The sequence below is a fragment of the Gymnoscopelus braueri genome, assembly GCF_963280865.1.
Source record: "Gymnoscopelus braueri genome assembly, chromosome: 18".
Lineage (NCBI taxonomy): Eukaryota > Metazoa > Chordata > Actinopteri > Myctophiformes > Myctophidae > Gymnoscopelus > Gymnoscopelus braueri.
The window spans coordinates 19822537-19834722 of record NC_137618.1 but is presented as its reverse complement, the minus strand read 5'-3'; the positions used below and the strand labels follow the sequence as shown (position 1 = coordinate 19834722).

General features: G+C 43.8%; 1 protein-coding gene across 1 annotated transcript in view; it reads left to right on the top strand.

Annotated features, from left to right (window-relative positions):
- The window catches only part of LOC308073730 (partitioning defective 3 homolog B-like), a 381612-nt gene that overhangs the window by 341819 nt on the left and 27607 nt on the right, over positions 1-12186 (top strand). The window contains exon 23 of the mRNA XM_080412818.1: positions 10250-10326. Coding sequence (XP_080268944.1) covers positions 10250-10326 — 77 coding nt within the window. The remainder of the gene's footprint in view (positions 1-10249; positions 10327-12186) is intronic.

Genomic DNA, 12186 nt, shown 5'->3' with positions numbered 1-12186 from the left:
GGCCGTTAACAATGACTGAGTGAGTTTTTTTTTGGGGGGGAGGGAAAGATTGTGATTAATTAGATTTTGTCGTTAAAATGGTTATTTTTCATGACATCAGGAAACGCTGCTAAAAGGATGGATATTGCTGCCTCACGTCAAATCAATTATTTATTTATTTATGTAATGAAATTATTTAATCAATTATGCATCATGAACATTGACCATCGTCGGCAAAATGTTGTCGCAATTTTGGTATTTATGCTACAGCACTTATAGCCACACCCATGAGCTTGTGAGTGTGTTACTATCACTTGCTAGCGCTTAGTAGTACTTTTTGATTGATTGATTGAATACATTATTAACAAGATTGTTAATGGTACAGTGCAGTCAAAGGTTATGCTATAACACAAGAAGCCCCAGAGGGCTTGTTTCCAGTGTAGTCCATTGTACTCAATTCATCAGTAATACATATAATGCATACAATACAACACAATCTGAATAGAATACAAAACATACTTGAATAAAACTCTGTAGCATCATAAGGTATATTTACAGAGAAAGGACGGGTGGGGAAAGATTGTGTTTAATTAGATTTTGTTGTTAACTCTTTGACTGCGGACGACGCGATAACGCGTCAAGTGCTACTTTGTCCAGTTGGCCGTCGACGCGCTCGACGCGCTGGACGCGCGTTCATTGTTTAATCTCTGATTGCGCTATGCTGCTTAATATTCAATGTTATTCTCGAGTTCCACTTACTTCACGGACATCTGCATCCGGTTTCATGACCTGGATTCCGTTTCCGGTTTTTGATTCTTTTCCCCAGTCATTTTCGTCCAAAATAGGTAAATAAACGGTCTTTCACACGGTATGACGGACAAACGGACAGTTTCTCTTCTATAATCTATGGTCTGGGTGACGATCAGTCATCGCCGTCGTATATCACAACGTAATTTTCGCCGATCAAAACAATGGGGGGGACGTCACATCCGTTTTCATGTTTTTCCTTGTCTAATCTATGAAGAAGGGTGAGAGAGACCCAACGACATGATCAAAGCTGTCATGTGCTGCGCTCTAGTGGCGGATTTGTGCTGGGTCTTTACATTATGTGTCCTTAAATTATTTTCATGAGAAAAATTCAAAATATAAAAATAAAAAAACACGAAAATTGCTGGCACTGGGGGAGTACTTTATGAAAATACTCTGGCAGTCAAAGAGTTAAAATGGTTATTTTTCATGACATAAGGAAACGCTGCTAAAAGGATGGACATAGCTACCTTACGTCAAATCAATTATGTATTTATACCCCAATCTACACTGTGTTTATTTAACTCTGAGATGGATAGTCCCATTCATTCCATTTCAAATTTAGTGAAAATAGCAGGTCTACAAGCTCACAACGTGTCACAGTAACACTGTCACATGAATATGTTTAATGTACTTTTATTGAATCAGACAATCCACTCATTTGGAATTGGGACGTCACTTAACGCTTACAAACAAAAGGGTTATTTGCAGAACATCTTGAGTCACACCAGTTAGTTGGACAGTTGGTACACACACAGGATTCACGGCTACCACCATTTGGCTGTTTCGCTTTCCACGCGGTGTAGCTCACTGGTTCGTAATCAGACCACATTCCGACATTCCGATCCAGTCCAATCCAGGTGTATGCCTCTTCTGGTCATAGTTCTTGATCAGGTCTTTGACAAATTCGTGCTCCCCAGCACTGAGGATGGACACCAGGTTGGCCGCCTGAGATACACAGTAATTCTGTGCTTCGGCCCAGTACATATACGTAGCTACATACTTGTAGCAGCGATCGTTGTAGGCGTACCAGAACATGTCACAGTTTCCACACTCCAGCTTCACCTCAGCCAAGGGATTGGCGAGCACGGTGCCTACACACAGAAAAAATAAAGGTAACAATAGATCAGTGGTGGACGTATTTGGCCGCAGACCCCCATCTGAAAATATATTGCATCATTTGATTGGTCATAATGTGCAATAGCAGCTGTGCCGTTCACATGTCGTCGCTATCTGGTGGAAACTTTGTAAGTCCAAAAAGGTTACTTTTCAGGACATGGAAAAATAACCTGGATCCGATGTAGTTATTATTTAGTCCCAAGCTCTCGTTAATACTTTTCATTGATTCATTTCGCACTTAACCACTTTTACCTTCGCTTAAACCCCATCCTTCTGGATCGGCTACTTTTGTGTGACACTGTTGTATGCTGTCGTGGAATTCTAGATCAATCAGCAATCAATAAGGCACATAGGAGTCGAGACAATATTCTACGTGGAGGTGGTTATGCTTTATGTACATGATATCATGGTCAGAAGTACATTAACACTCATGTCAGTGGTACGGTAGTTCTGCCTCGAGCACAGGGCAGAGATCATAGTTATACTGTAGCTGCCTGAAGGACAAACTGAACCATAACAAGATAGGCTGTACCAAAACAATAGCTATTAGGCCTAGTGGAGACGTCTAGGCTCTTACAAGATGTCAAATATCATTATGTATTGTAGAACTATTATAAGGGATGGTATAATATAAAGGTTAGATATAAGCAGCCATATAACTTCTTCCTCTATGCCAAAGTGCTAAGATTTTTTTTTTATTAATTTGACACACACACACACACACACACACACACACACACACACACACACACACACACACACACACACACCTTGCTTCAAAGACACTTTTAAGAACTGTCATGTATACCACATATATATAATATGATGCACCGGGGGGGATTTTACTATATGGATTCATGTCTTTCACAATGGAGAGACACATTTAATGCATAAGTAAACTACTAAAGTAATTGTATTACAGAGAGTCAGTACAAGTCAGTGGGTTGAATGGGATAAGCCCGTCATTATGGACAGACTGTAGGAGATGCACTCACAGAAGGTACAGTAATAGTCACACAACATGGCTGCTCATTCCATTTCATGGCAGTTTGTGTACCAGCAGTGTGTAATATCCTCTTACCCAGTGGTTCTCATTGTGGGTTCTGGGGACCCCCAGGGGTCCTTGCAGAGGTTCCAGGGGGTCCCCAGCAAGGTGATTGATAGTAAGGAACCAAATGAATGAAATGAATTTCAACCTCATGGTGGCGTGATAACAGGCCACTTCATGTTTTGGCCCAAACCTTGTGAACCGTAGGTCGTAAAATTGAAATATTGTTTTCCCTGGATTCCTTGGATCATGACGCAACTCCCCATACATGCCCCCCGTCATTTGTGCCAGACTAGATTGTCCGGCATTTTGCGTTTTCTAAACATACATTTTGCTACAGCTCAGAACTCACACAAATTGTGTCTGACGTCATCTGATCAAGATTTATCTGTCAGATTTTCAGATTCGATTTTGATTTACTACAATTGTCTTTTACATTTTTCAGGAGGGGCCCCGTTTTGCATAAAATGCCACAGATCATGAACGCGGTGTCCGATTCTCGTGAAACTCCCAGTCGATCAAAGAAGATCTGGCACCCCAAACGTTTAAAATCCGCCTTGTGGTGGCGCTATAACAGCTTGCAACACAGCCCTGGTTAGGCAACCCGGCCTGGCGGGGATCTGCGCTCCAAGGAACGCACCTTTTTAGTTTATCTAAAGAAATGATTTAATCAATTATGCATCATGAACCTTGACCATTGTCCGCTAGATTTTTTAAATAATTTTAGTATTTATGCAACAGCACTTACAGCCACAACCCTGAGATAGTACAGTAGCACTTAATAGTATGCACTAGTGCTTACGTGTTCGGATCACTGGGGTGCTAAACCAAGCAGAGACCAATCAGTGAGGCTTCGCCACAAGAGTTTTACAATGACACACATTACATTGTACTATAAGCTATCAATCATAACCATATTTATGAGCCTAGCGTAAGATATTAACTGCTAAGTTAGTTGCTGAGAAACAAGTGGTAGCTTATGGCATTTTATTTTTTTAATATATGAAATTGTGTTTGCTTTAAATTTTAAAGCAAACATTTCATATATGTAAATATTAATGTTATGTTATCATTCAAACCTTTATTTGGAGGCCCACTTGCAATACCCTCGCAGCCCACAGGTTGAGAACCACGTACTGCACTGGAAGAAATAATGATTGTCTGCTGTGGTGAATGGCTCACATTCAGACTAGAGTAATTGTGTATTTAGTCGTTTGCCGGTGGGGGGGATGCTGCCTTCCTGCCCCCCTACACAGACAATCGTTCAGGTGGCCCCCCTCCCCCTCCAAATAAAGTCATCTAGAACACCGTCTACGCCTCTCTCAATTAGCCTCAAACACACACATCAAATCCTGTGTGTGTGTGTGTGTGTGTGTGTGTGTGTGTGTGTGTGTGTGTGTGTGTGTGTGTGTGTGTGTGTGTGTGTGTGTGTGTGTGTGTGTGTGTGTGTGTGTGTGTGTGTGTGTGTGTGTGTGCGTGCGTGTACATCTATGTACACACTACCCCACCCACCCTCTCACACACACACACACACACACACACACACACACACACACACGACCCAAGGAAACCTGTCCGTGCACAGAAACTCGGATACATGGACACACACACGCGGTTATTAACACACCACACACACACACACACACACACACACACACACACACACAGAAAGTGCCGTGTCTTCAGAGCTGCATTCTAATTGAGTCAGTCCAAAGTGCTGGCTGAGCAGAACAATATGACTGGTATGGATTAGACACAGCCTTCCTTTATTCATTGATCTCTCTGCTAGGGAGGTATGGAGAGAGGGATGGATGGACCGACGGGTGGAGGGAGGGAGGGAGGTATGGAGAAAGGGATGGATGGACGGACGGACGGGTGGAGGGAGGGAGGTATGGAGAGAGGGATGGATGGACGGGTGGAGGGAGGGAGGGAGGGGGTTGAACGACAGAGAGACAGAGAACGGTAGAGGGACAGGGGATAAGAAGGGAGAAATGGGGAAGGCGGAAGGGGAGAGAACCCTTCCTCTCTCTATCGATTTATAGGAGAGAGGGGGAGAGAAAGACAGATGGAGAGAGAGAGACGAACGGAGGGAGGGAGGGAGAAGCCTTCCTTTTGACATCGATTTCAGGAGGGTGAGAGAGTGGGGGGGGGAATGAGTAAAAGATAGAGGAAGAGAGAGATAGAGATGGGGGGGGTGATGGCTGACACCACTCCTCTACTACAGCATTGACTGTGATGGGGGTGGAGGGATGGACGGATGGAGGGATGAAGGATTGAAATGATAGAGGAGTGAACGGAAGGATATGAATAAAGCAAGACAAGGACGCAAGGAGGGATGAAAGCAAAGGAGGGAATAGCATTGAAGGGAGGAGGTGAGGGACAGAATGACGGATGGATGGATGGATTGCAGGTGGATGAGTAGATAAATGAGTTGATACTATAGATGGATGAATTGATAGGTTGGTTGCTAGATGAATGGATGAATAGATAGATGGGTATAGATCAGCTCTGTTTTATGGTTAAAGGAGTAGTTCACCCAAAAAAGGTCTTATTTTCTATCAATTACACACCTTTCATTCATGGAAGGTTTTAATTTTTGTCGCATTCCTGAGCCAATAATTTGATAACCGGGTCATCGGTCAGTAGCTAGGAGACTCAATGGAGACTCTTTGAGTCTTTGAGTCTCCGCTGGTCATCAAATTATTGGCTTAGTAATACGACAAAAACTTAAATATCTCCATGAATTCAAGCCCTCATTGGGTGAATTTATTTGGGTGAACTACTCCTTTAATGGACGAATAGATAGATGAATAGCTCATAATATACCAATGGATGGACTGACAGACAGACAAACAAACAGACAGATGGATGGATGGATGGATGGATGGATAGACAGATGGGTAGTTAGATGGACGCAGAAGGAAAGACTTGTGATTTAAAAAAAAGGGGAAGAAGGTGAGAGGGTTGAAAGGTAGAACTACAACAGAATGGACAGACAGGAGAAAATAAGGACAAGAACTGGAGATGGGAGGAGAGGAAAGAAAGAGTGGAGGGCAGAAACCTCTTATCTCCACATTTTTACTTTTTGTGTTTTTTCGTAAATTAACGCCCTACTTGATCATACTACAGCGTCACACGGTAGCATCAAAAGCAGCAGATCTACAAGCTCGTAACGCGGCGCGAAGCGACGCGTTTCGAGCTTGTAGATCTGCTACTTTTGATGCTTTTGAATTTGAATCCTGAAAAGTAACAGTTTTGTACATATGAGGTTTCCACCCGACAGACGATGTGGAGAGGAGGAGGTGAGAGGTGACATCAGAGGGTGAGGAGGAGTGTGGAGAGAGAGAGAGAGAGAGAGAGGGGGGGGGGGTGGAGGTGAAGGAGTGTGTGAGAGTGGTGCTGAAGTAGTGTCTAACATCACAACCATGTCTGTTTAAATCCTCACGAAGGAGAGGAACTCCTCGTGTGTGTGTGTGTGTGTGTGTGTGTGTGTGTGTGTGTGTGTGTGTGTGTGTGTGTGTGTGTGCGCGCATGTGAGAGAGCTTGTGTGTGTGTGTGTGTCTCAGTCTTGAAAGTGAAGGGGTGGTGAGTTTTATGGGCAAATTGAAGGGTCCGTTGCAAGGAGAAAGATGAGGCTCTCGTTCGGTGTGTGTGTGTGTGTGCAGTCTCCCTGTCTCTTCTGGTTGACTTCTTGTCTCTGCCTCTCCTTTGCTCGCTATGGCGTGAAATGGTTTTTCACCAGGCCATTACCCCACCAGTACGCTACACTACTGCCACAGCACCCTGAGAGCCTGTGTGTGTGAGTGTGTGTGTGTGTCATTCAGTGTTTGTGTGCACATGAAGGAGGCTATATTTGTGAGTGAGAGACAGGATTTGTGTATTTGTGTGTGTCTGCATGCGTGCAATCCCACCAGTTGAGCAGTCACAGCATCCTGCTCCCCTCTCCTGTCACACTGGTGAACCCTGCTAGGCTGCTAATGTCTGTCTCTCTCTCTCTAACACACACACACACACGCACACGCGAGCACGCTCATCCGTACAGATAGATGTGTTACTTCAGTGGGAGAAGCTGCTCTCCATGACTAAGCTCATTTCTACTTATTAACTTCTAACAAGTAGCATTAACACCCCCCCCCCTCCCAACAGCCCTCAGCACACATCGCTCTGTGTGTGTGTGTGTGTGTGTGTGTGTGTGTGTGTGTGTGTGTGTGTGTGTGTGTGTGTGTGTGTGTGTGTGTGTGTGTGTGTGTGTGTGTGTGTGTGTGGTCAGATAAAGTTATTTGTTTTCTCTCTCCAATGCCCCTCTTCAGGCATGGCTAATGTACGCCAGGCTAATGCCAACACACACACGCGCGTGCACACACACACACGCGCGCGCGCAGGCTCTCATCTGTTTGTGTTTACTCAGCCTGTGGCAGCACACAGCAAATCCAATTGATCAAATCCGCTCTTGAGCTACAGTAGTATATGCATGGAACCACACACACGAGCGTGCACACACACACACACACACACACGCGCACACGCACACGCACACGCACACGCACACGCACAGCCTCAGCAGCAGTGTGTGCGGTGGACAGTACAGTGATACTGTTCACACACACCATGTGACAAGTGAAAGCTCCTCCCACAGAGTCACAAACACTTTAGTCGTCAAGGTAACAGCAGATCAGTAGCATCCGATTGGTACTGTACAGCAACAAATGACTTTCAGAAGCTACTTCTTTGAACTTCTGGGCTGACATATACTAACACAGTAGTTCTATTTTCAAATAGTCAAAGTAATTAGTAAGTAACTGAAGTTTTCAAATAATTGTAGTGGAGTAAAAAGTACAATGTTTGCCTCTGAGATGTAGTGGAGTAGATATTAATGAAAAATGTATAGAAAAATATCTCAAAAGTGCACTTAAGTGCATTACTTGAATAAATGTAGTTCCAGCACCTGACATTTGGAATGCTTGTCCGTTCACATGGGCCAATTGCTTGCTTGGCCCCCGGAGGTGCTGCTTGCAGCGTGGTTTACAACTGCTGCAGTATGGCTATTTGCAGAGAACCACTCATCTGATCATCTTCAAGCAATACTCTGCAATATACCCACCAAATGTGAAGTCGATCGGATGAACAGGTTCTTGAGATATTCAAAGGACAGTCATACAGACAGACCTGCAATTTATAGATTGATTGGAATGCCAATGTTGTATAATTGTTTATGCTGCTGCATTATTTTTACTCAATTTACTGTACCTGCACTTAAGACCTAGCTATAAAGAACCTTGACCCTTGAATTATTACACAATATCGTGTCTAAAAACATTTCTGAATTCTAACATTTGAGAATTGGATCTTCATTGTTTTAGAAATATTACACTCTAAACATTTCTAAACTATACCATATATATGGATTGGATCGTTATTGTTATATATGGCATGAAATGACAGCATATGGAATGGGTCTCCATTGTTCTGGAAACATTACACGCCAAACACTGTACGTTTGTTATGGTTAACGTTTCCAGCTGGATGGATACAGGCCCATACGCTCCTATAGGACCTCGATAATATTTCTGCAAACACTGTTTATTATTGGTTTCACCTCTCTTTCACCCCTTCTTCTCCTGCTGTCGTTCACATCAAAACCTCTCTCTCTCTCTGCCTCTTCCTTTGTGTATCCTCTATCATTCTAATGTCTCTATCATTATACCAGCACTCCTCTGTTCTGTCTGGCCATCCACTCTATTGTTTTATAATTGTCCTCTCTCACCCCACTCACTCCATCCACTATTCAATAGCTTTTAATATGCCCCTCTCTCTCTCTCTCTCTCTCTCTCTCTCTCTCTCTCTCTCTCTCCTTCCTAACTCTTTCTTTTCAACTCATTCACCCCTGTATTTGCAGCAAAGTCAGCTGCGCTCTCACCTTACTTTCTGTTCCTTTCAACCCTCTCTCTCGCTCTCTCTCTCTGTCTGTCTGTCTGTCTGTCTGTCTGTCTGTCTGTCTGTCTGTCGCTCTCTCTCTCTCTGACAGCTAATGAATCTTATAGACAGCTAGGAGTTCAAAACAAGACAGGATCAGAAAATCTGTACTTTATGAACCTCACTCCTTGCATCATTCCCTGCTATGAGGACGGAAAGAGAAATATGGTAGAACTGTCCGAAAACATTCATCTTAAAACGGTCCCCTCCAGTGCAGGTCTGCTCTATTATCATGTGACAATGATCTACTAAAGTTCTATTATGTTCTACTTACGTTGTGACAATGGCACCAACATACACTTTGTTCATTTATATATCCGGGGGAAAAAAGGAATGTTTGATGAAGTGTATGGTGTCGGAGTAACAGCAGAGCCCACACCCGCTTATGAAAGCTGCCTACTGTGTGTGTGTGTGTGTGTGTGTGTGTGTGTGTGTGTGTGTGTGTGTGTGTGTGTGTGTGTGTGTGTGTGTGTGTGTGTGTGTGTGTGTGTGTGTGTGTGTGTGTACGTGTACGCGCGCGTGCAAATGTGTTTGTAAATGGAGCTTGTTGATGTTCTGGGTTTAGACAGCTTCTTGAAGGAAGTTTGCAGCAGCTGGAATCTCCCTGCTGAATAGAAGGGGATAATCCCAGAAGAGGGAGAGAGAAAGAAAGAGAGGAGAGGGAGACGAGAGGAGGAAAGGAGTGATTCAGACTTTCAGAGAGGAAAAAAAGAAAAGTTGGGCGAATAAAGATGGATGGTGGAAGGAATGGGTAGAAAATAAAGCAGAGACCTGGAAGAGAGACAGAATATGAGTGAGAGAGAGAGAGAAAGAGAGATAGATTGCACTGCCAGCTAAAGTAAGGGTGGACTGACTTAATCTGTCTTTTCTTAAAGCTGGAGACCAGACGTGAGTGTGTGCGTGTGTGTGTGTGTGTGTGTGTGTGTGTGTGTGTGTGTGTGTGTTTACGACTCCATCCTGTTTGAAGTAACCTAATCTAGGATGAAGACCCCCCCCAACAAAAAACCCTCACGAGGCCGAAACCTTAACTTTAAATCCCTAATAACTAGCCTTTGTCAGCCCCAAATTACTCTTGTGTGAGACATACACACACACACACACACACACACACACACACACACACACACACACACACACACACACACACACACACACACACACACACACACACACACACGTATGAGAGTGTTCTCTTCAACACATGCAAACTCTTCCTCACAGCGCTTTGTGCTTTAAACTTCAGCTTTAGGACAATTTAACCAATAATGGTTTGATCATGTGCTGAGTTTTAAATAACTGTGTATGTGTGTGTCTGTTTGCCAGATGCCAGGCAGAGGGACAGACCATCGCATAGCACCGCGCTATGAAGAGGTGGAACGCCAGTACGCCTCTTTACCAAGGTAACTCTCTTCTCTTCTCTTCACTCTATTCTGCTCCTGTCTTTTGTCTCTGTCGTCTCTCTTGTCTGTAATCCATGGTCTGCCTGAGCTCTAGGTATTTTCTTTGAGTCAAGTCACAAAGGTAAACGGTGGAGGAAATACAGAGAGAGAAGCCTGAGAAGAGTGAAAGAGTAATCCTCTTTAAGGTTCATAATTCTGTCTGTCTGTCTGTCTGTCTGTCTGTCTGTCTGTCTGTCTGTCTGTCTGTCTGTCTGTCTGTCTGTCTGTCTGTCTGTCTGTCCGTCCGTCCGTCTGCAGTCTCTCTGTATCTCCAGAGACCCTGGTCTCAGCCTATGGGACTCACCTGATTCCCTCCCCAAGGAACAAGCACTCAGACAGGGGCTGAAACTTGAACCCCCTCCCCGTCCCCCCTCATACGTTTTCACTCTCTCCTCTCGTGTTGGTTGATCCTCTCCCTCTGTCAAAGAGTATTATTTGACTCGGGTCGAGTTACTGAACATGATGGATGTTCATTGTAATTACTGAACACACACTTTTACGCACAACTAACAGGCGCCTTATCGAGAGGCGACTATGAAACAAAAGCCCTTTAACAGACAATTACGCTGAAGTAATAGTGCCTTCAAAGACACACAGAGACGTCACCTTATTCTACACATTCTTGTCACAATGCACAGTTGTATTGTGTGACAAGAATGAGTTACGTTTCACATTCTTCCATTCTCTGCTCTTCATTGCCAATCCCGTTATCTCCCTCTCTCTGTTCAATTCAAAGGGGCTTTATAAGCATGGGAAACATGAAAAAAATTAAGAAGAAATGAATGTACAATTAAAGAAATAAGGCCTACTAGATTAAAGAAGTGTGTAAACAGAGCTGTGTAAAACTGCAACACTGCAATCGAATTGGTGAAATGAACTTGAAATATTTTAAATACAGGCCGAAAATTGTGCTTTTGCTGTAAATAGAATCTTTACAGTTAAGTCAAAATAACTTTTTTGTACTTCTTTTGGTGTATTTTGAGGTATCTGCTCTGTTTAGATAGTATGGTGAAGATAGTGCAGGAATACACAGACGAATGACAGTCTTTTACAGTGGTTGTTTTGCCATTGGATTGTCACAACAGCTCACAAATCTGTGTTTGCTGCTGTGTTCGCCCATTGCTGCACACTTCACCCAGCAGATGTTTTCTTGTTTTTGTTTTATTAGGCCCTCTTTTTTTGGAGGGGGTTGTTTGTAATCTGACGGAAGCAGTCGGCAGCAGGCAGTTAGAAAGTGCAGCAGCTCGGCTTCCGCCTCATTCTGTGTGCAGCGGGTGCACACAAGCCTGTCTTCTCATGGGAGCCAGGTGTGTGCCTGATGTGGCGGCCCTTTCTCCATGTTCACCGAGTGAGTCTGTACATAGTCGAGGATAGCCGAGTAGAATTCCAATTTGCTCTGGGTTTTTGGTTGATTCTTTCCAACAACGTGTCAGATAGTCTTCTTTTTGCCGTCTTATATTTTGACTCCGTCCAGTGGGTCTTCTGTCTAGCGGCTGTGCTTGTGCTTGTTAACAAGAGTCTCAGAACCAGCTGGCTGAGGAGGGCTCATCTTTCTAGACGCTCTCTGTGGGTGAGGGCTTTTTTTTTCTGGGTCCCTTTTTTTAATACATTTAAATGCTCTATTTTGATAATTAGTCGGCATCATCCTAATTCTGTTCAGCGTGCATTATTTGGTGCTTTGCATTGGATGTAGAGAATGAATTTGCAGTCTGCATACAGAGTCTCAATTTAGGTGTTTGTCCCATTTTGTATCGTCTGTCTCTGTGTCTCTCTCTCTCTCTCTCTCTCTCTCTCTCTCTCTCTCTGTATCTGAATGAATGA